General features: G+C 46.6%; 1 protein-coding gene across 2 annotated transcripts in view; it reads right to left on the minus strand.

Moving 5' to 3' along the window:
• Positions 1–13,408: 13,408 nt before the first annotated feature.
• ZNF496 (zinc finger protein 496) overlaps positions 13,409–25,613 on the minus strand; it is a 41,205-nt gene continuing 29,000 nt past the window's right edge. The window contains exons 7-10 of one of the 2 annotated variants that reach the window (XM_033401612.2): positions 25,076–25,187; positions 24,426–24,533; positions 23,211–23,324; positions 13,409–16,830 (exon numbers count right to left, since the gene is read on the minus strand). In XM_033401612.2, coding sequence (XP_033257503.1) covers positions 16,076–16,830; positions 23,211–23,324; positions 24,426–24,533; positions 25,076–25,187 — 1,089 coding nt within the window. In that variant the 3' untranslated portion in view covers positions 13,409–16,075. Of the gene's footprint in view, positions 16,831–23,210; positions 23,325–24,425; positions 24,534–25,075; positions 25,209–25,613 lie in introns of both variants that reach the window. The other variant, XM_012535834.3, reaches the window with a different exon arrangement.

Here is a 25,613-nt window from a genome sequence, read left to right on the forward strand (position 1 = left end):
CATCACACCCCCACCCCTACGCACGGCTTTCCCCTCTTGGTGTGCATACATATGTTCTCTACACCTGTGTCTCAATTTCTGCCCTGAAAACCGGTTCATCTGTACCATTTTTCTAGGTTCCAAATACATGTGTTAATGTACGATATTTGTTTTTCTCTTTCTGACTTACTTCACTCTGTATGACAGTCTCTAGATCTATCCACGTCTCAACAAATGACCCAATTTCGTTCCTTTTTATGGCTGAGTAATATTCCATTGTATATATGTACAACATCTTCTTTACCCATTCGTCTGTCAATGGGCATTTAGGTTGCTTCCATGACCTGGCTATTGTAAATAGTGTTGCAATGAACATTGGGGTACATGTGTCTTTTTGAATTGTGGTTTTCTCTGGGTATATGCCCAGTAGTGGGATTGCTGGATCATATGGTAATTCTATTTTTAGATTTTTAAGGAACCTCCATACTGCTCTCCATAGTGGCTGTATCAGTTTACATTCCCACCAACAGTACAAGAGGGTTCCCTTTTCTCCACACCCTCTCCAGCATTTGTTGTTTGCAGATTTTCTGATGAAGCCCATTCTAACTGGTATGAGGTGATACCTCATTGTAGTTTTGATTTGCATTTCTCTAATAATTAGTGATGCTGGGCAGCTTTTCATGTGCTTCTTGGCCAGTTGTACGTCTTCTTTGAAGAAATGTCTATTTAGGTCTTCTGCCCATTTTTGGATTAGGTTGTTTGTTTTTTTAACATTGAGCTGCATGAGCTGTTTATATATTTTGGAGATTAATCCTTTGTCCATTGATTCATTTCTAAATATTTTCTCCCATTCTAAGGGTTGTCTTTTCATTTTGTTTATGGTTTCCTTTGCTGTGCAAAAGCTTTTAAGTGTCATTAGGTCCCATTTGTTTATTTTTGTTTTTATTTCCATTACTCTACGAGGTGGATCAAAAAAGATCTTGCTGTGGTTTATGTCAAAGAGTGTTCTTCTTATGTTTCCCCTAAGAGTTTTACAGTGTTCGATCTTACATTTAGGTGTCTAATCCATCTTGAGTTTATTTTTGTATATGGTGTTAGGGAGTGTTCGAATTTCATTCTTTTACATGTAGCTGTCCAGTTTTCCCAGCACCACTTATTGAAGAGACTGTATTTTCTCCATTGTATATCCTTGCCTCCTTTGTCATAGATTAGTTGACCATAGGTGCGTGGGTTTACCTCTGGGCTTTCTATTTTGTTCCATTGATCTATGTTTCTGTTTCTGTGCCACTACCATATTGTCTTGATTACTGTAGCTTTGTAGTATAGTCTGAAGTCAGGGAGTCTGATTCCTCCAGCTCCATTTTTTTCCCTCAAGATGGCTTTGGCTATTCTGGGTCTTTTGCATCTCCATACAAATTTTAAGATTTTTTGTTCTAGTTCTGTAAAAAATGCCATTGGTAATTTGATAGGGATTGCATTGAATCTGTAGATTGCTTTGAGTAGTATAGTCATTTTCACAATATTGATTCTTCCAATCCAAGAACATGGTATATCTCTCCATCTGTTGGTATCATCTTTAATGTCTTTCATCAGTGTCTTCTAGTGTTCTGCATACAGGTCTTTTGCCTCCCTAGGTAGGTTTATTCCTAGGTATTTTATTCTTTTTGTTACAATGGTAAATGGGAGTGTTTCCTTAATTTCTCTTTCAGATTTTTCATCATTAGTGTATAGGAATGCAAGAGATTTCTGTGCATTAATTTTGTATCCTGCAACTTTACTAAAGTCACTGAGTAGCTCTAGTAGTTTTCTGGTGGCATCTTTAGGATTCGCTATGTATAATATCATGTCATATGCAAACAGTGACAGTTTTACTTCTTCTTTTCCAATTTGTATTCCTTTTATTTCTTTTTCTTCTCTGACTGCCATGGCTAGGACTTCCAAAACCATGTTGAATAATAGTGGTGAGACTGGACATCATTGTGTTTTTCCTGATCTTAGAGGAAATGCTTTCAGTTTTCCACCATTGAGAATGATATTTGCTGTGGGTTTGTCATATATAGCCTTTATTATGTTGAGGTAGGTTCCCTCTATGCCCACTTTCTGGAGAGTTTTTATCATAAATGGATGTTGAATTTTGTCAAAAGCTTTTTCTGTATCTATTGAGATGGTCATATGGTTTTTATTCTTCAATTTGTTAATATGGTGTAGCACATTGATTGATTTGCATATACTGAAGAATCCTTGCATCCCTGGGATAAATCCCACTTGATTGTGGTGTATGATCCTTTTCATGTGCTGTTGGATTCTGTTTGCTCGTATTTTGTTGAGGATTTTTCCATCTATATTCATCAGTGATATTGGTCTGTAATTTTCTTTTTTGTAGTATCTTTGTCTGGTTTTGGTATCAGGGTGATGGTGGCCTCATAGAATGAGTTTGGGAGTGTTCCTTCCTCTGCAATTTTTTGGAAGAGTTTGAGAAGGATGGGTGTTAGCTCTTCTCTAAATGTTTCATAGAATTTACCTGTGAAGCCATCTGGTCCTGGACTTTTGTTTGTTGGAAGATTTTTAACCACAGTTTCAATTTCATTACTTGTGATTTGTCTGTTCATATTTTCTATTTCTTCTTGGTTCAGTCATGGAAGGTTATACCTTTCTAAGAATTTGTACATTTCTTCCCAGTTGTCCATTTTATTGGCATAGAGTTGCTTGTAGTAGTGTCTTAGGATGCTTTGTATTTCTGCAGTGTTTGTTGTAACTTCTCCTTTTTCATTTCTAATTTTAGTGATTTGAGTCCTCTCCCTCTTTTTCTTGATGTGTCTGGCTAATGGTTTATCAATTTTGTTTATCTTCTCAAAGAACCAGCTTTTAGTTTTATTGATCTTTGCTATTGTTTTCTTTGTTTCTATTTCATTTATTTCTGCTCTGATCTTTATGATTTCTTTCCTTCTGCTAACTTTGGGTTTTGTTTGTTCTTCTCTCTCTAGTTCCTTTAGGTGTAAGGTTAGATTGTTTATTTGAGATTTTTCTTGTTTCTTGAGGTACGCTTGTATAGCTATAAACTTCCCTCTTAGAACTGCTTTTGCTGCACCCCATGTGTTTTGGATTGTCGTGTTTTCATTGTCATTTGTCTCTACGTATTTTTTGATTCCTCTTTGATTTCTTCAGTGATCTCTTGGTTATTTCGTAACGTAGAGTTTAGCCTCTATGTGTTTGTGTTTTTTACGTTTTTCCCCTGTAATTCATTTCTAATCTCATAGCGTTGTGGTCAGAAAAGATACTTGATATGATTTCAATTTTCTTAAATTTACTGGGCTTGATTTGTGACCCAAGATGTGATCTATCCAGGAGAATGTTCCGTGTGCACTTGAGGAGAAAGTGTAATCTGCTGTTTTTGGATGGAATGTCCTATAAATATCAGTTAAACCTATCTGGCCTATTGTGCCATTTAAAGCTTCTGTTTCCTTATTTATTTTCATTTTGGATGATCTGTCCATTGGTGTAAGTGAGGTGTTAAAGTCCCCCACTATTATTGTGTTACTGTCAATTTCCTCTTTTACAGCTGTTAGCAGTTGCCTTATGTATTGAGGTGCTCCTATATTGGGTGCATATATATTTATAATTGTTATATCTTCTTCTTGGATTGATCTTTTGATCACTATGTAGTGTCTTTCCTTGTCTCTTGTAACATTCTTTATTTTAAAGTCTATATTACGTGATATATGTATTGCTACTCCAGCTTCCTTTTGATTTCCATTTGCATGGAATATCTTTTTCCATCCCCTCACTTTCAGTGTGTATGTGTCCCTAGGTCTGAAGTGGGTCTCTTGTAGACAACATATATATGGGTCTTGTTTTTGTGTCCATTCAGCAAGCCTGTGTCTTTTGGTTGGAGCATTTAATCCATTTATGTTTAATACCTTCACGTTTAAGGTAATTATTGATATGTATGTTCCTATGACCATTTCCTTAATTGTTTTGGGTTTGTTTTTGTAGGTCCTTTTCTTCTCTTGTGTTTCCCACTTAGAGAAGTTTGCTTAGAATTTGTTGTAAAGCTGGTTTGGTGGTGCTGAATCCTCTTAGTTTTTGCTTGTCTGTAAAGCTTTTGATTTCTTTGTCAAATCTGAATGAGATCCTTGCTGGTTAGAGTAACCTTGGTTGTAGGTTCTTCCCTTTCATCACTTTAAATATATCCTGCCACTCCCTTCTAGCCTGCAGAATGTCTGCTGAATAATCAGCTGATAACCTTATGGGAGTTCCCTTGTATGTTATTTGTGGTTTTTCCCTTGTTGCTTTTAAAATATTTTCTTTGTCTTTAATTTTTGTCAATTTGATTACTATGTGTCTCAGTGTGTTCCTTCTTGGCTTTATCATGCCTGGGACTCTCTGGGTGACTGTTTCCTTTCCCACATTAGGGAAGTTTTCAGCTATTATTTCTTCAAATATTTTCTCAGGTCCTTCTCTCTGTCTTCTCCTTCTGGGACCGCTATTATGTGAATGTTGGTGCATTTCATGTTGTCGCAGAGGTCTCTTAGACTGTCTTCATTTCTTTTCATTCTTTTGTCTTTATTCTGTTCAATGGCAGTGTTTTCCACCATTCTGTCTTCCAGGTCACTTATCCATTCTTCTGCCTCAGTTATTCAGCTATTGATTCCTTCTAGTGTATTTTTCATTTCATTTATTGTACTGTTCATCTCTCTTTGCTCTTTAGTTCTTCTAGGTCTTTGTTAAACATTTTTTGCACCTTCTCAATCCTTGCCTCCATTCTTTTTCTGAGATCCTGGATCATCTTCATTATCAGTATTCTGAATTCTTTTTCCAGAAAGTTGCCTATCTTCACTTCACTTAGTTGCTTTTCTGGGGTTTTATCTTGTTCCTTCATCTGGGACATAACCTTCTGCTGTTTCATTTTGTCTAACTTTCTGTGATTGTGGTTTTCATTCCACAGACTGCAGGATTGTAGTTCTTACTTCTGCAGTCCACCCTTTGGTGGATGTGGCTATCTAAGAAACTTGTGCAAGCTTCCAGATGGGAGGGACTAGTGGTGGGTAGAGCTGGGTCTTGTCCCTCTGGTGGGCAAGGCCATGCTCAGTAAAGCATTAATCTACTTCTCTGATGATGGGTGGGGCTGTGTTCCCTCCCTGTTGGTTGTTTGACCTAAGGCTCCATAGCTCTGGAGCCTACAGGCTGTTTTGTGGGGCTAATAGCAGTCTCCAGGAAGGCTCACACCAATGAGTACTTCCCAGAATTGCTGTTCCCAATGTCTTTGTCCCTGCAGTGAGCCACAGACACCACCACCCCCCCACCCCACCCCGCCTCTGCAGGAGACCCTCCAATACTAGCAGGTAGGTCGGGCCAGTCACTTGTGGGGTCACTGCTTTTTTCCCCTGGGTCCTAGTGCTCACAAGACTTTGTGTGTGCTCCCCAAGAGTTGAGTTTTTGTCTCCCCCAGTCCTATGGAAATCCTGCAAATGAATCCCACTGGCCTTCAAAGCCAGATTCTCTGGGGATTCCTCCTCGCATTGCCAGACCCCCAGGCTGGGAAGCCTGACATGGGGCTCAGAACTTCCACTGGAGTGGGAGAATTTCTGTTGTATAATTGTTTTCCAGTCTGTGTGTCACCCACCTGGCAGGTATGTGATTAAACCATGATTGTGCCCCTCCTACTGCCTCATTGTGGCTTCTTTGTCTTTGGATCTAGGGTGTCTTTTTTGGTAGGTTCCAGTGTTTTTGTTTTTTTTTTTGTTTTTTTGATGGTTTTTCAGCCATGAGTTGTGATTCTGGTGTTTTCATAAGAGGGGGTGAGCACATGTCCTTCTACTCCACCATCTTTAGCTAACCCATCAAATATTTTCTTTCTTGTATCAGAGTTAATCATAATTCTTGCCGGACAACTTTAACAGCTCTGTGGCTTTTGCCTTTATAAGCCACTGACTCTTTCTTTTCCAGAAAACTCTTTGGGTTTTACCTGAATCTATCTCCTGAATTGCAATTTCTAAGACTCCGAGTAAACTCTTTTCTAATTTGCAGCCTTCTGCATTTTTCTTGGTTGATGGTATGGACAGAGGCTTTTAAATATAGATGTTTCCTAGGACTCTCCATCCAGGGTCTCTTATGTGCTTTCTCCCATGGCCATCTCATTTACTCTCACACCTTTAATTACAGTGACAAGTGCTTCCCCTGCAGCCTGAAGTTCTCCCTGATTTCCAGATGTGCATATCCTGCTGCCCCTCCCTGTGGCTACCCTGAAACTCAGCAAGTCTCACACCGAACTCATGCGGAAATATTCCTTCCTCCTCAAAATATCACCCTTCTGTTCAAGTCAGAAACTGGGAAGTTCTCCCCTGCTTACCTCCCACATATTTCTCAGATCTCTCTACTTCTCTGCACCTCTGTTGCTGTTAGCAGCTCCTGATGGGTATCTCAGTTGTCCTAGCTCAATAGCTTTGAAACTCACCTCCCCCAAATCCCCAGCACTGCCCGCTTCCCCTGACTTCACTGTCCCTACCCTAAAACTCACTGCCCCTACAATGTACCCCACTGTCCCTCCTCTGCACCCCACTGCCCCACTGTTTCTCTCCTAAAACTCACTGCCACTCCTCTGCACCACTAAAACTCACTGCCCTTCCTGTGTACTGTACTGCCTTACACTGAACTGCACTGCCCCTCCCCATACCTCACTATCTCCCCTGTACCTGCTGCCCCTCTCCAGTAGCCCCAGTACTCCTTCCCCTTCACTCCACTGCAGCAGAACCATCTTAGAAAACACAAAATTAGATATGTCACATCCTTATCCAAATGGACTCTCAAGGTGAAGTATGAGGTCTGGTGCTACTCTGGCCTATTCCCCTCTGTCCTACCAGATGTGGAAATTCCTGTGCCCTCCCTTTTTCCTGCTACTTTTTTTTTTTTTTTTGCGGTACGCAGGCCTCTTACCGTTGTGGCCTCTCCTGTTGTGGAGCACAGGCTCCGGACACGCAGGCTCAGCGGCCATGGCTCATGGGCCCAGCCGCTCCACGGCATGTGGGATCTTCCCGGACCAGGGCACGAACCCGTGTCTCCTGCGTCGGCAGGCGGACTCTCAACCACTGCGTCACCAGGGAAGCCCGCTTTCCTGCTACTTTTTATTCATCTGCCACATCTCACTTTCAAAGTTACTTCTCATGGAAGCCTTCCCTGACCTCATAGACTAAGGAATACCTCCCTGTATCTTCTCTCTGCATTTCTTGTCTGTAGCCTTTACCACAGCAGTAATTTAAAAATCATTTGTGGAATTTGTTGCTTAATGCCTTAGTGAGCAATAACTCAGCACACTATGAAAAGCCCGGACTACCTATACAGGTTGCCTGAATTGGAATCTTGGGTCAGCTGTGTGTCCCTAATCAAATTCCTTAACCACTCCATGCCTTATCCATAAAATGAGGGTAATAATTGTGCCTATTTTGCTAAATAATTGTGAAGATTAAATGAGTTAACATGGGCAAAGCTCTTCCAATTGCCATAAGAGGTAAATACACAAGTTTCTTCCAGTTATAGGGAAATTCCTGAGCCTTTTTTCCTGCTTCTTGGGTTATCATCTACCAAAGGGAGGGGCATGTCGAGGTTCACATAAAATCTTGCACAACTTATGTGTGTACCTTTCCCTTTCTAGGTCAGATGATGCAGGGGTGAGCTCAGGTTACAAGCTTGGCAGGCACAGCTGTGCCTCTGCCCGTGCAGGTCACTGAGCAGACTCCTGAGGCTCGTAGCAGTTAAAAGACTCCCAGGAAAATGCTCAGGGCTGTGCAGAATGGTGAGACCAGAATCCAGTCAGGTCTCCTCCCTAGGTCCCTCTGTTGCACTCACACGCCTTTCTGGAAAACAGACAGACAAGACAAAAAGACAGACAGAGGTTAGGGAGGGGCAGGAGATTATAGTTGGGAGAGCTGAGTACCTCCAAGATATCAGTGTTTCCATGACTGTTGGAGGTTTGATCTGATTATCAAGACAAAAGTGCACTAGGATACACAATACCCAGAAACGGACCACCCCTGCCTCCCATCCCACCCCACCATGGAGCTTCTGCTGTAGCCTTGTTGGAATAAACCAGTCCCCAAAGTGATACTTTGGGGTCCCAAAGAGAGTTGTCCCTCTGAGGAATAGATAGGTGGCACCCAAGAGTTAATGTCATCTATTGCCCACAGCTGCCAAGCCAAAGTCATCTGGACTTTTATAAGAGTCCCTCACAGCCACCAAGGGAGCAAAGGAGAGGGATGAGGAGTGAAGGCAACTCCTAGGTGTTTCCAGGTAAAAGAAGTCCTCTTCTCATGAAGTCTCTTCCCCACGTTCTAGGAAAAATGGGACACAAGAAAATGGTCATGTCCCAGGTCTCGAGTGAGTCCCCGGGACGGGTCGCCAAGTGAGAGTCCTTGGCTTCACACAGGAAAGAATTCAGGAGGGAGCCGAAGTAAAGTTAAAGTAGGTTTATTTAGAGAGATACACACTCCATAGACAGAGTATGGGCCATCTCAGAAGGCAAGAGAGGTGACCCCAGGGCATGAGGTCAGGGTCTTAGAAAGTGAGGGTGGCCCCGAGGTGTGGGAGCGGTTAGCTTTTATGAGTTGGGTAATTTCATAGGCTAACGAGTGGGAGGATTATTCCAACTATTTTGGGGAAAGGGCAGAGATTTCCAGGATCTGGGCCACCGCCCACGTTTCGGCCTTTTATGGTCGGCCTCGGAACTGTCATGGCACCTGTGGGTGTGTCATTTAGATGCTAATGTATTACAATGAGCGTATAATGAGGCTCAAGGTCTACTGGAATTTGAATCTTCCGCCATCTTGGACCTAGTAAGTTCTAACCAGTTTCCTGTTCTTCTTAATGGTTGTGTCATTCTTTTAATGGTTGTGCCCTGCCCCCTTCCTTTATATGTCACCCTTAACCTATTTCAAAGCCGACCAGGGCCTTTTCATTAAAAATGACTTTTTTTTTCTTCCCTGGATTTATCATGACTTTGTTACTGAACACAATTTGTGTCCCTGATGCACAGACGCCAAATAAACTGAAACATCAGCGTTTGGAGCAGAGAAACGTTTATTGCAGGGTCAAGCAAAGAGAATGGGTAGCCTACGCTCAAAACCCCTGAGCTCCTCAATGGTTTAGGAGGAAAAGTTGTTTTCTCTTTTTTTGTTTTCTGTTCTTTTCTGGGGGGGGATGTTTTCATAGGCAAAATTTGGGGTGAGGGCTGCAGGGTGTGTGACTTTCTTCTGATTGGTTGGTGCTGAGGAAACTGGGCAGTATTCCAGGAATCTTGTGCTCAGCATGAACTTACCATCTTCCACCTGGGTTGGAGCCTTAGTTCCATCAGAAGAACTCAAAGATATTGTTATGTATATTCCTTGAGGAGGAACTGGGACCCTGCCCCAACACTGCACTATTGTTTATTGACAGCTCCTTCCTTGTTTCCTCATTCTTCTCCCTTCCCTTGATTAGCAACTGTTTGAATCTGCCCTTTTGACTCAGGGAAGGTCAAGGAGGCCGAATGAAGCCTATTTCCTACAAATAAGAAACGGGGGACACAGAAAGGCTTTTGTGCCCAGGAGGGCCCCACAGGGTCCTGCTCAGTTTCAACTTCACCTTTGCTATCCAGAGCCTGAAACTCAGCCTGGGTTGTGGTTCTGTCTTCTTCAGCCACATCTTGTGACCCAAACATGGGTGGGGGAGGGGGTGTGGAGCACATGGCCTAGAGCACTGATATCTCCTGGAGGGCCCCTTCTCAAGGCCGAGGAGATCAGCTCAGGTTTAGGGAGAAAGAGGCTGTCTGGCTTCAGACAATCTTCTGTCTCAGACTTCTCTTTCCCAAGTGACCATGAAAAGTTGCAAAAAAGGAATCTGCTTCCCTCTGCCACTTAAAACCCAGCTCAGAAAAATCTCACCTTCACCCAAAAGAGTAACAAAACCAAAAATCATGTGTTCCATATTCTCAGATTGTCCGTCCTAGTGGGAGAGTGACTGCATTTATTACTGCTAATCACAAAAGCAGACACCTCAAATTAATGATTTTAACACTTTTCTCTGTAAGGGAAGATGCAAGAATCTGGGCTCATTGAATTTATTCCTTAGATAAGCATCTTAACTCTATAGGGCCAGTATCCAAAGCACATCATGCTTCCTGTTTTTCTCTAACCTTGGCATGTGGGATTCTAGCTCCCCAACCAGGGATCGAACCCACACCCCCTGTGTTGGAAGTGCGGAGTCTTAACCACTGGACTGCCAGGGAAGTCCCTGTTTTTCTCTATCCTGTATTCCCCTCAGGGCGCACAAGTCGGGGAGGGAGGGGCAGGGCTGCCGTGGCCGATGGCTTGATCCTTGTTTACTAGAATGGCAGGCAACACTCCCTGTCCACAGTGGACAACCAGTTGGTGTCAGAGAACTGGCGTTATGATAGCAGCAGGCTCTTCTCAGCACCTGGAAAAGCTGGTTTCCAAGCTCCTGCTCCAATAGGAGTCCAGTCTCTCTTGGGAGGGCAGAATTGACAAGGTGCACCTTATACCGCACATTATCAATATCCCATTTTGATTCAGATACTGAGCTGGCAATGTAAACAGGTAAACACAATGAGGTCTCAGTTCTTGGTGGGTGATTAGCAGGGGAGAAAACATTGACAGAATATACCAGGTATCTGTCCACCCTCTCCTACCCAACTACAAGGTGGGTCTATGCCTACCCTCTCAGAACCCCAACACTGCCCACCTGCCTAGCACCTTCTCAAAGGACAGAGAGTGTGCCTGAGCCGAAGTTCTCTGCTGTCACCAAAGGCAGCTACGTGAAAATCTCCACAGGTACAGGAGACAGCCTTAAGGACGCTGAGGCCCCTGGATCTCTCATCTCAGTGGCCATCTTTGCCGGTGCACCTGGTTCTCCTTATATAAATTTGTCGAATGCACATCTGTTAGACTTTGGGCTTCTTGAGCAGATGGTTAAAGAAAGTTGCTAGTGGGCTTCCCTGGTGGCGCAGTGGTTGAGAGTCCGCCTGCCGATGCAGGGGACGTGGGTTCGTGCCCCAGTCTGGGAAGATCCCACATGCCGCGGAGCGGCTGGGCCCGTGAGCCATGGCCGCTGATCCTGCACGTCTGGAGCCTGTGCTCCGCAACGGGAGAGGCCACAACAGTGAGAGGCCCGTGTACCGCAAAAAAAATAAAAATAAAAAAGAAAGTTGCTAGTGAAATTTTTAGATCATGACCACAGAATATCATCTGGACGTCAGCCAAGCCATTTTAGAAAAATATGAGTTGTAAAAAAGGAGACCAAGATGAATTTGGTCCAGCCACTCTTAGCAACCCCACCCCCTACCTGCAACTTGATGAGTCATTGTTTGCTGAAGATGCTGTGTTGATATGATTTCAATATGAGCTTATACTCTTTTCCACTTCAAATCTTCTTTTCCAAAATATTTACTCAGAGAAACACTTAAAAATATCTAGGACTTCCCTGGTGGCGCAGTGGTTAAGAATCTGCCTGTCAGTGCAGGGGACACGGGTTCGAGCCCTGGTCCGGGAAGATCCCACATGCCGCGGAGCAACTAAGCCCGTGCGCCACAACTACTGAGCCTGTGCTCTAGAGCCCGCGAGCCACAACTACTGAGGCCCGCGCACCTATAGCCCGCGCTCTGCAACAAGAGAAGCCACCACAATGAGAAGCCCGCGCACCGCAACAAAGAGTAGCCCCCACTCCCTGCAAGTAGAGAAAGCCTGCGTGGAGCAACGAAGGCCCAACACAGCCAAAAATAAATAAATAAAATAAATAAATTTATTATTATTTTTTTTTTGCGGTACGCGGGCCTCTCACTGTTGTGGCCTCTCCCGTTACGGAGCACAGGCTCCGGACGCGCAGGCTCAGCGGCCATGGCTCACGGGCCCAGCCGCTCCGTGGCATGTGGGATCTTCCCGGACCGGGGCACGAACCCGTGTCCCCTGCATCGGCAGGTGGACTCTCAACCACTGCGCCACCAGGGCAGCCCAATAAATTTATTTTTTTAAAAATCTAGAAATCACTCTGAATTTACCTTCAGTGGGTTGGAAGCAGGCCCCCATCTCAGAGCACACAGACACTTTCAAAGGTGATCCAGCTTGATTTGGGTGGGATTGATTTACCCCAACTATTAAGTCTGCACCTTTTCTGACCTGCAACGTTTTCAGGGCAGGTATCCTGGCCCCTTTACATTTTGACAAGATGTAGCAAGACCTGTACATAATAGGCTAGTACAGACATGACTTGTACCAAACCGTTTTTTAGCGGGTGATGGGAAAAGGGCAATCCCCTGCCATTTATTAGTGTGCTGAGGAGACAGCCCTTTGTCTTGAGGGGGTTACCAATCTGCTTGTGATCTCCTTAGCTATGGCCAAGATACGCGAGTGAAGACTGGCCCTTCTCATTAATGTGTGAATCTGCTTTTCCATTTCTTAAGAGAGTTCTGCATCTTATGGGGATTTCATAATACTGCAGCGTACTCTGGTGATTATACGCACATTAATCATGGTGCTCTCGTTGTTGGCTATGGTTCAGAGGGAGGATAAAATTCCTAATCTGTATGGGATGGTCAAAAGGTACGGATGGAACCCCAGGGCTTTGCCCTTGATGAACTTATGATCCCTAATAACCAGCCTGCAGATGCTGGGTGCCTTAGGTGTGGGGCAGGGCTGCAGGAGAGCCTGGTCATCCAGTCTTCCTCCCAATGCTCCTTTGCCAGCTAAGCTGCCTTCTTATGTATGTTACCTAATCTGTAGGCTTGTTTGCATTGGAGCACTTGTAGGCATTGACCATTCCTTATAAGACAAAACAGTATCAACTTTTGTTACTAATAGAAAATGCACCTGGGTTTATTTGACGGAACTGGGGAATTGACAGAAATGTCATCAAATTCCCTCCATTACGCTGCAAGCAGAAGTGTTTGTGCCTGATCAAAACTCTGCTTTTGGTAGAGTAGGGAAACTATCTCACAGGAGAAAAGCAACCAGGACCAATCTCCAAGTCCAAGGTAGGCACAGACTTGTGCCTTCTCTTCCACTTGTGCCATGATTTGACTTAAGAATAGCAAGGGACCTTCCCACCACTGGCTTTATCTTTGTTTTTCCCAGTGGCAAGAGGTCTGGAGACAGAGGCTATATGAAAATGGCAGAGGTTGGGTGAAACAGCTATGGTGTTACCAGAAGTTCATCCCATCCCTGGTGTAAAGAAGCAGTTACTTCCTCTCTCCTCTAGAGAAGTCAGATCAGATGACCAGAACTATCTATCTGAGGCCCAGAAGTTTCACAAGGTGATGCCTGACATCCAGAGGGCCATTTTCAGCATCCTCCCACCTCAACTTCTCTTTGTCAGGCCAACGGACCATCTCTCTCAGCTGTGCTACCTGTTACTTTTTAAACTAAAATGAAAAGTCAAACGCAAATATGAATTCAGTGAGTCGAATTTTATTATGCACCTGTGGATTTATGGGAACAATGCCAAGGGATCAGATGAACAGGGAGGACAGATGTTCTTCAGATGTGGGGCCTCTGAACATCCACGGCAAGGTAGAAACATAGCTCCCCTGTCTGCCCAGCTACCCAGGGAGGGTGGGAAGGGAGTAAGTCAGTCAGTTCTCCTATCTTCCGGAGGAGCTTTCTCCAGAGCAGGTAACCGCATTGATTCTTCTGCATGGGAAGAACCTGGGATTTGAGTTGCATCACCCAGTAGGGTTTCCGAATCCAGGGGGAAGGTAACCTTCTGATTAGCTAAGTACCTTGGTCAGGTTTGCGTAAGTGAATGGCGGACTCCCTCACAATATTTGGTGGGTACTGAACGATGCACAGCGTCCCCCAAGGTTTCAATTCTGTCACATTCCCTTTCTTTCTTACTTAAGATTTTCAGATAAAATACACTAAGTAGAGTAGTGTTCCTCTTGGGATCATAACCTCCCCTCTTAATGGAATCCTTGGGCAAGAGTGCACAGGTGGGTGGGGTAAATGTACACGGAATCTGGGTTCTATTTGGAATTTTCCCCTCCCTTGGCCTTCAAGATTCATATTTTTCCCTTTTCCTGGCAGATCAATCCAAGAGGCAAACTATGTAGAAAACAAAGAGCCTCAATAGTTTATTTCTTGTTCAGGGTTATGACCAAATTATTTTATTGCATTTACTGTTCCTGGGTATGTAGATGAATCTACACACAGTAATCGTAACTATAAAACCGTGTAACTCTTTCACTGAGTTTGTGGCAGCAGTGTCTCTCAACATGACAATGAAGTGGCTGACAAGGAACAAAGGGCCTTGCATTCATTTGCCCAGCCTTACTGCCTGCTAATGGGACCCGACATACAAATACGTAACACATGCCTGGTGGCTGGCTTTCTGATTTAGTCACTGATACTCTATAGCCTCTGTGCTTTCTCATCATTGAGCTGCGCCAACCTGGCCAGTCTGCCAGGAACAAGACCGTGGTTTTCATTGCTTGCGGTTTCACTACCAGTGGTCACTCCCAGCCCAGAACCCCACGCAATGAAATTTAAAGGCTATGTGCAGAGGACATCCACCCTGGGAGCAGAAGCTTGGATCTGAATCCTGCTTCCAATAGAACTGAGAGTAAGCTAACCCAAGTTTGTATTGACTCACCTGTGAATTGGCAATGACAGCAGAACCTCAGGATTTTCTAGTTTTATGGGTTAAACTGTGTCTCCCCATCCCCCCCAAATTCATGTTGAAGTCCTAACCCCAGTACCTCAGAATGTGACCTTATTTGGAAATAGGGTCATTGCAGATACAATTAGTTAAGATGGGAACATACTGGAAACAGTAGGGTAGGCCCTAATCCAATATGACTAGTGTCTTTATAAAAAGGGAAAATTTGGAGACAGACACATACACAGGAGCACCATGTAAAGATGAAGGTAGAGATGGGGTAATGCTTCAACAAGACAAAGGATATCAACAATAGTCGGTAACCACTGAGGCTAAAGGAGAGGCATGGAGCCGATCCTTCCTTTACAAGAAAGCAACCCTGCTGACACCCTGATCTTGGACTTCTGGCCTCCAGAACTGAGACGATGAATTTCTGTTGTTCTAAGCCATCCAGTTTTTGGTACTTTGTTACAGCAGCCCTAAGGAACTAATACAACTGGCACACTAAGTTAATATATAATGTAGAGAATGACTTCACCAAAGGTTCTGTTGTTTCCCCTGCTCAGTTCACCCAGCCAAGGAACCTCTCATTCACTGGAGCTGAGCTCCCCTTTCCTAGACACGACCCAATGGGAAAGGAAACTTAAGTGCCTTTCAAACGACGATGACTTCACTTCTAACCCACAAGCATACACCAAGGACCTTCAAGGTACAAAGAAAGGACACTTTGGGGAGCGTGTGCCAACATACAGTTTAAAATGTGGGCTTTGCCTTCCATGAGCTCACAATCCCTAATAACCAGCCACCCTCACAAATAAAAGGTTTCCATTTGGCAAGAAGCTGTAAAGCCCCCCACCAAGGTTTCTGAGCCTGAAAGGGCCATCTCATAATTGTGAGGTGCTCTTGTGGACCAGATGGTGACCAGGACTCAGACTTCTGATGACATGACATGGTCTGGTGTGCTTGGCCCTACTGCCCTTGTGCCCACGGGTCCCACCCCGCCTTCCTGCCTTCCTCCTAACCCATCACCTCATCTGCAGCTTCTTGCTGTCAGGCAGAAAGTACAGTTACCTCCAGACCTCAGGGTGGGGTGGGAATTCAGACAGCACAGGATGGGAGTATACTGAAAGTTAGCTGGTAAGGGACAGACCGCCCCCGCCCCCCCCCGACAAGGGGTCACTGCAGTAGGGGGCGCCCCGGTCCCTCCACCGCTTGGGAAGCACTGGACAGGGTTCTCCTAGACCCGATAACACTGGGCAAGTCAAAGCTGGTGGTGACACGCCCTCCCAGCTTCTGGCACAGCAGAGACAGAACGGATGCTCAACTGGCCACGATCTCATTTCTACCTGAGAGTAAAGGTCAGGAGGATGTGGTCTCCGTCCTGGGGAGGAGTCTGGAACCGAGCACGAGCGGGATGTGCTCTACCCAGGCTGGAGCTGCACCCAAAAACGTGTGCGCCCTTGACTCAGTAGGAGTTCAGCGCCTGCTTGGACCGGCGCTTCATGTGCAGGCGCTGGTGGCGGAGAAGGTCAGAGTTCTGGGAAAAGCTTTTGACGCAGTACCGGCACTGAAAGGGCCGGGACTTGTCCACATGAGTGCTACTGCGGTGCCGGGCCAGTTGGTCGGGACGCTGGAACACCTTCCCGCAGTCACAGCACTGGAAGCGCAGCTTGGCCTTGCCCTTTGCCAGTAGGGCGTCGGAATCCCCGCCCACGGTCCCCGATGCCTCCTGCTCTCTCTTCTTCAGTAGCTCGAGTCTGTCTGGCTGCAAGTGTATCCGCCTGTGGGAGAGCAGGTGGGAGTTGAGGCGGAAGCTCTTCCCACAGGCACCGCACCTAAAAGGTTTCTGGACCTCGTGGGTCTCCAGGTGCCCATCTAGGTCCTCGCTGTCACTGAACAGCTCCCCGCACACCGAGCACTCGTGTGGCTTCTGCTCCCTGCGACTCCGCAGGTGCCGGATGAAGTTGACCCTCCAGCGGAAGATTTTGCCACAGTTCGGGCACACATAGGACTTTTTGGAGGAGGTCTGCACCTCACCCCCTGACTCAGGGCCGCTCCGGTGGGAGGTAGGGAGGCTGTGCTGCTTCTCCGTGGGGCTCTGCAGCTCGTCTGTGCAATAGGGGCCGAGCTGGGAGTCCTCGTCCCCAGAGCTGGAAAGAACAATCTCGATGGTCACCTCCTCATCCAGGCTGTTGTCGGGAAATGGTGCATCACCTCCGGCTACCAGAAAGCAACATGGAGGTCAGTGGTGCTGCCCAGGCCACACTCTAGCCCCTACGAACCCTACCCAGGAAGGTTCAGCGTGGGTCCAGGAACCCACATTTTTGCAAAGGATCTTCCGGTTGCAGATACCTCTGGTGTTATCTAGTGGCAAGGAAACCCTTAGCCACACTGTGCCAACATATCCTCGGTACCTCTTTCTCCTCTCTCCCTCTTCCCTACCTTTTTCTCCTAAGCCCCCAGACCCAATTTATATATATATATATATATATTTCTAGCCACTGAGACCCCTCCAAGCTCTAAGAGTCTGCATGTAAGTCTTGAGCATTTACACATCACGTAACCTTGACTTCCTTAACCAGGCATGGGGAAAAATCTGTCAGGGTACATTAAAAGCCTTGAGAGAGAAGAAGACACTATATTCTATAAACAGACTGCCAGGAAGCTGCCAGCTACCATACTCTGAGCACTTAAATGCCCCAGGGATCGTGCAAGACTTCTGACGTGCCCAGTCCCATTTGCTCCTGGACACACCCAGTGATACCTTATTTGCCACATTATAAACATAGGCAAACTCGGGTGATGTGCCCAAGGGCTCAGGGCTGAAGGGGAGTTGAGCCCTGCTGTGATGTCAGAGCTGTTCAACGGTCCCAGACTGCCCAGGATCATCTCTCCCTCTCAGTGTCGTATCAGAGGCCCACCGACAGCCACTAGTGGTGATGCGTAGAGATGTCCTGCACTTTATAAACTGACTAGAAGAAGCTCGTTCAATGGATCCCAAGCCCGTGATGTTGGAAAGCTGTACCGTGGGGAGGAAGTGGGTGGGCACTGGGGAACCTGGTATGAAGTCCTGGCCTGCAGCCCAGAGCCCACTGCGCAGCTCTCCTCAGGACTGTTTCCTCACTTTTGTGAAATGTGGGGCTCAGGTCTAAAACAGGGGTGGGGGGGGCAGTGGTGCCAGGCCCTTCAAGATATTAGTAGGAATATGGTTATTCTGGACTTAATTGCTGGAGAGAGGAGAGTTCTGGCAGCTTAGGGAATGTGAGAGCAGGTGAAACCAGACAGAGCATAGCAGGAAGACCCAAAGCCACAGAGAGCAGGAGAGACAATGGGAGGGGCAGAGTCCATGGGGGTATCTGTCCATACATCACAAGACAAGTGTGAGGGGGACTGGGTAGAATGTGAGACTGGGGAGTGGGAAGGAAAGACTTGAAGATTTAGAAAATTTTCAGTCTACCTATACTGCAAAAAATGAGAAAGTATATTCTGGGGAGAACACCAAGGGTGTGGCAGGACAACCTTGGATCCAATCAACCTTCTCGGAAGCCAGGAATGGAGATGAGATAATCCAGGAATGGTCTGTAGAGGACCCTCTTGTCTGATGGTCTGAACTACTGTAAACTGCATGGGAGGCCTACAGTGTTTCTAAGAACATTATATGAGCCGAAACACTGCCATCTTGGAATAAAAAGGAAGGAGATAGGATGAACTGAAGCAAGGCTCTCAGACTTCCAGAACAAACTAATAGAGCTATCTGGCTGCAAACATGCATCAACCTTGAAGGAAAAGGAAGACCAGCCCCAAAGGCAGTTCAGAGGTTGACAGGACTGCCACTGCATCCACAGGCCCAGAGTGTGGACACAGCACTGAGCCAAAGATGAATCTCAAGCCCTAAAATCTAACGGAATTTGCCCTGCTAGGATTCAGACTTGCTTGGGAGCCATCAGCCTTTCTTCTTTTCAGTCTTTCCCTTTTGGAATGAGAGTGTCTACTCTCTGCCTGTCTTACCATTGCGTTTTGGAAGCACATAACTCGATGTCTGGATTCACAGGTTCACAGCTGGAAGTGAGTACACCTTGAATTTCACCCAAACCTGATTTAGATTAAATCTTGATGATGCTGGAATAGGTTAAGGAGTGTTGGGATAGGGTGAATGTATTTTGCATATGAGAAGCATGAATCATGGGGGAACAGAGGGTGAAGTGTTATAGGCTGAACTGCATCCTCTTCCTCTTAAAAATACGTTATGTTGAAGTCTTAACCCCTAGCACCTCAGAATGTGACTATATTTGGAGATAAGGTCTTTCAAGAGGTAATTAAGTGGGGGCTTCCCTGGTGGCACAGTGGTTAAGAATCTGCCTGCCAATGTGGGGACACAGGATCTAGCCCTGGTCCGGGAAGATCCCACATGTCACGGAGCAACTAAGCCCGTGCGTCACAACTACCGAGCCTGCGCTCTAGATCCTGTGAGCCACAACTACTGGGCCCGCATGCTGCAACAAAGAGTAGCCCCCGCTCGCAGCAACTAGAGAAAACCCGCATGCAGCAGCGAAGACCCAATGCAGCCAAATATTAAATAAATGAATAAATAATTTTTTAAAAAAGAGGTAATTATGTTAAAATGAAGTCAACAGGGCAGGACCTAATCCAACAGGTATCCTTGTAAGAAGAGGAGGTTAGGACGCAGACATGCAGAGAGATGAGCATGTGAAAACACAGGGAGAAGACAGCTATCTACAAACCAAGAAGAGAGGCCTCAGGAGAAACCTACTCTACTGAAAACTTGATCTCAATCTTCTAAGCTGTCAGAATGTTGAGAAAATCAATTTCTGTTGTTCGAGCCTCCCAGTCTGTGGTACTTTATTACAGCTGTCCTAGGAGACTAATACAGTGCATATAGGATGACATCCCCTTAAATCAGATGAAGTGACCAAAAATAGATGCATAGTTTCTAAAAAGGGGGAAATAAATCAACAATAGTGCTGTGTGCCATTGACACAACAGTGTAAAGAATTCCTAGCAGATGAGATGAAACTCATAGATGTGTTGCCCAAAACACCACAGAGAAAGAGTAACCCCAGGGCTGTCTCAGCTCAGCACTGATGAGTGCAAGGGGTGCGGCGGGTGGAGAGAAGGGCAGAGGGAGGCTGAATTGGCTGTGAGGATAATGGTAGAGAAAACAGGGAAGTTATTGGTGTAAGTGCTTTTACATGTATTAAATCATTTAATCCTCAACCATAACAACTCCACAAGGTAGCTATAACTATTCTCTCTGTCTTACAGGAGAAAAATTTAAAACCGAGAGATAACGTACATCAAAGTTCAGGGGAATTGAGCTCAACTTGGGGTGGGGGTGGGTGGGTGCTGCATACCAAAGCCTCTGGCTGTGCTGTCCCATGGCCAGGGAACAACCAGGCTGCTGTGTGTTTTCAGGGGGAGAAAGCCCATGACCAAGTTGATGGCTAATTCCTCAAGAAAGGCAATCTGTGGCCTGGGAATGAATTATTCCCTGTCAGCTGGGGGTGCTAAGGAGAGAAGCAGGGAGGACAGGAAGCTAGATTTTAAAAAATAAAGAAATAAACGCATTATAACTAATATATTCTTATAATGTTAGGAGGGGGAGGCGTTCTTAAGCAAGACACAAAATCAAAAAAGAGATGAAAAACTGCATTTACATACTAAAAACGTTTTTAGAAAACCATTTATGTCCTAAAAGTCCTGAAAAGTCCTTATGTGGGTCCTAAAAACCCACAGAAACAAAGTTAAAAAACAGGAGGAATTATGTACAAATACTAAGAGGCAACAGATTGAGACCCACAATTTTGAGTTTCTACTAATTCATGGAAAAGGCAAGCGAATGTGGAATTAAGAGCATGGGCCTGGAGCCCTACAACATGGGTTCAGATCCTCAGTCTGATACTCAGCCTGTGAGTGTCAGACGCTACCTGGGCAAGAGACTTCAGCTTGGGGGTCCCAGCTGCAGAATGGAGACATCCTAGTACCTGTTATGGGCCAAGAGTTTGTGTCCCCCCCCCAGAATCTGTATGTCGAAGCACTAACTCCCAATGTGATGGTATAGGAGGTGGGGCCTTTGGAAGGTAATTAGGTTTATATGAGGTCTTGAAGGTGGGAGCTTTGTGATGGGATTAGTACCTTTATAAGAAGAGGAAGAGACAAGGGCTCTGTCTCCATGAGAATGCACTGAGGAAAGGTCATACAAGCACACAGGGAGAAGGCAGTCAACTACAACCCAGGAAGAGAGCCCTCACCATACAATGAACCTGCTGTTGACTTGATCTCAGACTTCTCAATCTCCAGAACTGTGAGATATAAAATTTCTATTGTTTAATAGAAAATACCTCTATGGTATTTTGCTATAGTAGCCTGTGCTGGCTGAGACAGTATCTATCTCAGAAGGTGCGGTAAGGATATAATGCACAAATCATGTAAAGACCTTACACTGGTGCAGTGCTTTGGACATAAAGACATAGAGCTTACCAAATGTGAAGGGGGAAGGGGCAAAAAAGAAAAAAAGGACTAAAGAGTATTAACTAGGCAATTCACAGAGAAAACACAATAAACAAGAAAAGATATTCTGGGCTTCCTGGTGGGGCAGTGGTTAAGAATCCACCTGCCAATGCAGGGGACATGGGTTCGAGCCCTGGTCTGGAAAGATCCCACATGCCACTGAGCCCGTGCGCCACAACTACTGAGCCTGCGCTCTAGAGCCTGCATGCCACAACTACTGAGCCCGTGTGCCACAACTACTGAAGCCCGCGTGCCTAGAGCCCGTGCTCCGCAACAAGAGAAGCCGCTGCAGTGGGAAGCCCGCGCACCAAAATGAAGAGTAGCCCCCGCTCACCTCGCCTAGAGAAAGCCCGCGCGCAGCAACGAAGACCCAACGCAGTCCCCCCGCCCAGGAAAAAAAATAAAAGAAATAAATTAAAAAAAAAGATATTCCATCGCGGTGGCAGCTTTATAATGTGCTGGCCGGACTGACACGAATGGAACCACTTGGGAGGGTCCCTCATGAGCGTGGATGTGGGGATGTGGACCCTTCACCTGCTGTCAGAAGTGTGGGCAAGGCTACCAAAATAAAAATGGTGCCCATTCTTTGCAATCTATCATCTCTCACTGATCTCAGATAGCAACCCTCAGCTTCTTGCCATTTCAAAGTATATTCTGTGTCAGAGCCCAGCAGAGGGAGAGTGGAGCTAAAAAACTGGGGATTAATGACTGTCCACATTCTATAAGGATGCTGCCAGGGCTGAGACATGCTGTGGGCAGGAAGAGGCTGAAGAGGATTCTAAATGTATCTCGAGGGACTTCCCTGGCGGTCCGGTGGTTAAGACTTCACCTTCCAAGGCAGGGGGTGCAGGTTCACTCCCTGGTCGGGGAGCTAAGATCCCACATGCCTCGTGGCCACAAAAACAAAACATAAAACAAAATGTATCTCGAGAATCAAGCTTTCATCAGGCAGAACTGAGAATGGGCTACACATGAAAAATCATCCTCAGCAAGCTCCTTAGAAACCCAGGGGTGAGCATCAAAGCTTGTGGGGACGGAGTACTGCTCATGTAGATCGACTGTAGATTTACATCAGCATAAAATCCCTTTTGTCTACATAGGAGAGGGGGCAAACACAAATGGTCTTGAACCCTGCGGAAACACCAAAATATCATGCAAATCTTGCTTCCAGAAGGCATCACGGATTGTGCATGAGTCAGTCTGGATGGCTGCAAAAAGTCCTCCATGACACAGTGGGTTCAAGTAAGGACCGGAGACTTGGGTGTGATATTTGGAAGAATGGCTGAACACTGACGACATTAAACATGGCGGGATTTTAGTCTTCGCCTCTGGAGGTGGCAACTTTTACCAGCATTACTTGGAGTCTAAATGCTGCCGAGGGCAGTTGGAGCACATTCTCCAGAGGGCCCCTTTTCAGCATGCTGTAAACCTGTTCTCTAATTCCAACACTTTGTCCGGGGAGGCTGGTCTTCCTTGCTCAGGGAAGAAATACACAAACTAGGTGGCCAACAGCACTACATCAGCACCCTGACTCAACCCACAAGAGAAAGGAAAGGAGGGGAGGGTCTCAGATTGCGAGTGAGCTGGAAGAGAACCTAGCAAAACAAAACTAGGGCAGGCAGTTGGCAAGGAGCCGTCAGCAGGAACTTCAGAAAGTTCAATTCCTGAACCTACCACCAGCACAAATGTATACACATACCCAACACGCATGCACGCACACACACACCATGCACGCATACATTCACACACATACACACATGCACACACCACACATGCACCACGTACATAAACACCACACTCACACGTGTATGCCCACACACATGCAGACATGCTCACATGCATACCACACAATGCCACATACCATACACACCACACACGTACGCTCACACACGCAACACACCAGACACACTATACATATATCACACATGCCATCACCACAGGCCATATCACAGCCCCACGCTACATGCACACACAAGCTCGCATACACACCACACACACACATATGCACACTCAAGCCACACATCACATAGCCAGGGGCACACTCCCCCGCACCCTCTCAGGCGTTCCTTTACCTGGGCAGGTGCTTGGCGGGAGCACCGTCTGCTGGCAGATTTGGAACTCCGGCACCTGCGGCTCATCCCGTTTCCTTCTTTCTTCTGTCTGGAATGGCTGGAGACTTGGGAAGTCTTTCCAGAGAAGAAAATGAAAACATTGATTTTCCCTGCAGCTGCAGCACCACCTGGGGGGGGGTGCATCTTAACAGATGCCAGGCTGTGATCCAAGAGTAGGCCTAGGCTCCCTCTCAGGGCAGCCACTCAGTAAATGTCTGTTGAGCAAATGAATCTGCAGGCAAAATGGGCCAACACCACGAACGTGGGTTTTGAAGCTAGATAGGAGGAATGTGGATCCTGGTTCTGCCCCTTCCACTTGACTGTGGACAAGTAACTGCCATCCCTGCTGGCATTTCCATTTTCTGTGGTGGGATTTCCAGTACTCCACGCAGACGCTGCATAAACGCAGCCTGGACAGGGCCTGCTGGGGTAGAGACGGGATGGGAAGCTAGCCACACCAGAGGCCCTGGATGCTTGTTCCCGGTGGGGATAGTGAGTGAAATACGGACCTGCTCTGTGCCAGCTTTAGGTCCCAAAGGGGAAGGGGTCAAGGGTCTGCTGATGACACCGTACAGAACTCTTTCCCCCGAAGGAGCAGACATCTTGAGGCGTTACAGCACAGTGGTTACAGATACAAGCTCTGGTGACACGGAAAGCTGGGGGTGGGGAGGGGGCTGGGAAATGCTGCTGCTGGACTGTGTCATGTCAACCAAGCCCGAGCGCCACCCCCCTGCCTCACTTTCCTCACACTACCTGCAGTATGTGGCTGGATGGAGTAGACAGGTGAAGCGGCCAGAGGCACTGTGCCCAGTGCCTGGCCAAGAGGTGGCACACCCTCCTCCTCCCCTACCTGACCTCTGGAGAGCATGTGACCTCACTGGTAGAGGGGCCACTGGGTTGTCAGCACAAGCCAGGTGTCAGTTATAGCAGAGGAGAAAGATACTCCTATTACATCCTAGTTCCTGGCTGATGAAGTGCAATCCCCACACCTGGCAAAATTAAAATCCCCATATTCTTTCTGTAAGGAATGAGGGACGAGGCAAGACTTGTCCTACCAAGACATGGTCCAGTGGTGACAGAGGGCTGCAGAAAATTGGCAGAGGGAGCAGGTCTGCCTCTGGCTGGCAGCGGCCTTCCAACCCGCTCTATTCACCAAGTTCTGGTATCAATACTCACCTGCGTAGGAGACCTGGGACACATCCTTCCCCTGGAGGTCCTGCAACTCTGGAACACGTGGCTCATTCTCCTCTCCTTGGGAGAGATCCAGCTGGGCAGCTGGGTCATCTATTCACAGAAAAGGGAAGGATACACATTCATCAGTGACCTGCTCCCATAGGAAACCAGGGTGGGAGGAGAGAGAAGTTGCCTGTCCCAGGCAACTCTGGGACAGGTAGAGAAGAGAGAAGTTAGAGGGACATGTGACAGGCCATGACACCAACAGGGGCCACACAGGGCCACAGAGAAGTGGAAAGACCAGAGCAAGCAGGGAGAGGGAGGGGGAGGGAAGACACTAAAGGGGAAGCTGTGGGCCTGGGGCAACTCTTTCAGGCCTGTCAGAAAAACAGCAATGAAGAAATCCGTAGGACAAGAATGACAGAAGAAAAGCAAATGCAAGGGATACAAGTTATATTTGGTTTTGTATGCAAAACAGGCAGCTAACAAGCCTAACTTACACGTCACAGCAGCAGGCAATGGTCAACCTGCAGAGTGGCCTTGGGGCCACTGTGTACAGGTGACCTCCCATCAGGGCTTGGGGGTGAACAGTGAGGTCAGACATGGGCCCCCTAGATCCCTGGTCTCAGGAGAGAAGGAGAGTTAAGTCTTACCTGGAGGCAGTGAGACGCCGCAGTCCTCCCCAATGATGAACTCTCCGTAGAAGCCAGTCTGGGCAGGGTCTAGAAGGGACCAGTCCTCTTCTGAGAAGCAGAAGATCATATCCTTGAAAGAAGAAACCCGGTTCTGAAACCACAGAACAGGTACACCTCAATCCAGGGACAAGCTAGGGGAGGGATGCTACAAACAAGTGGGAAGGAAGATGGGGTTGAGGCAGAGCCCCCAGCAACATGTGCAGATGGGAGAAAGAAAAAGCAGACAGGCTGCTCCAGAGCTCACACTGATTCCCTAGTTCTAGCCTGAGACCCACCTTGGATGCATCTGGTTTGGCAGAATCCAAACAGTGAATGCCTCACAGGGTGGCCAAGGATGTACAGAACAGGCCTTCCTACACAGTGCTGGGGAGGCTGCAACCCACAACTCCCAGGCAGGCAAATGTCCACCAGATTACCCACTTGTTCACCCTTTGATGCAGAGATTCCATTTCTACAGTTTATTTTCACATGTGCAGCATGAGGTCTGTATGAGCTC

The sequence above is a fragment of the Orcinus orca genome, chromosome 3 (assembly GCF_937001465.1).
Source record: "Orcinus orca chromosome 3, mOrcOrc1.1, whole genome shotgun sequence".
NCBI classification, from domain to species: Eukaryota; Metazoa; Chordata; class Mammalia; order Artiodactyla; family Delphinidae; genus Orcinus; species Orcinus orca.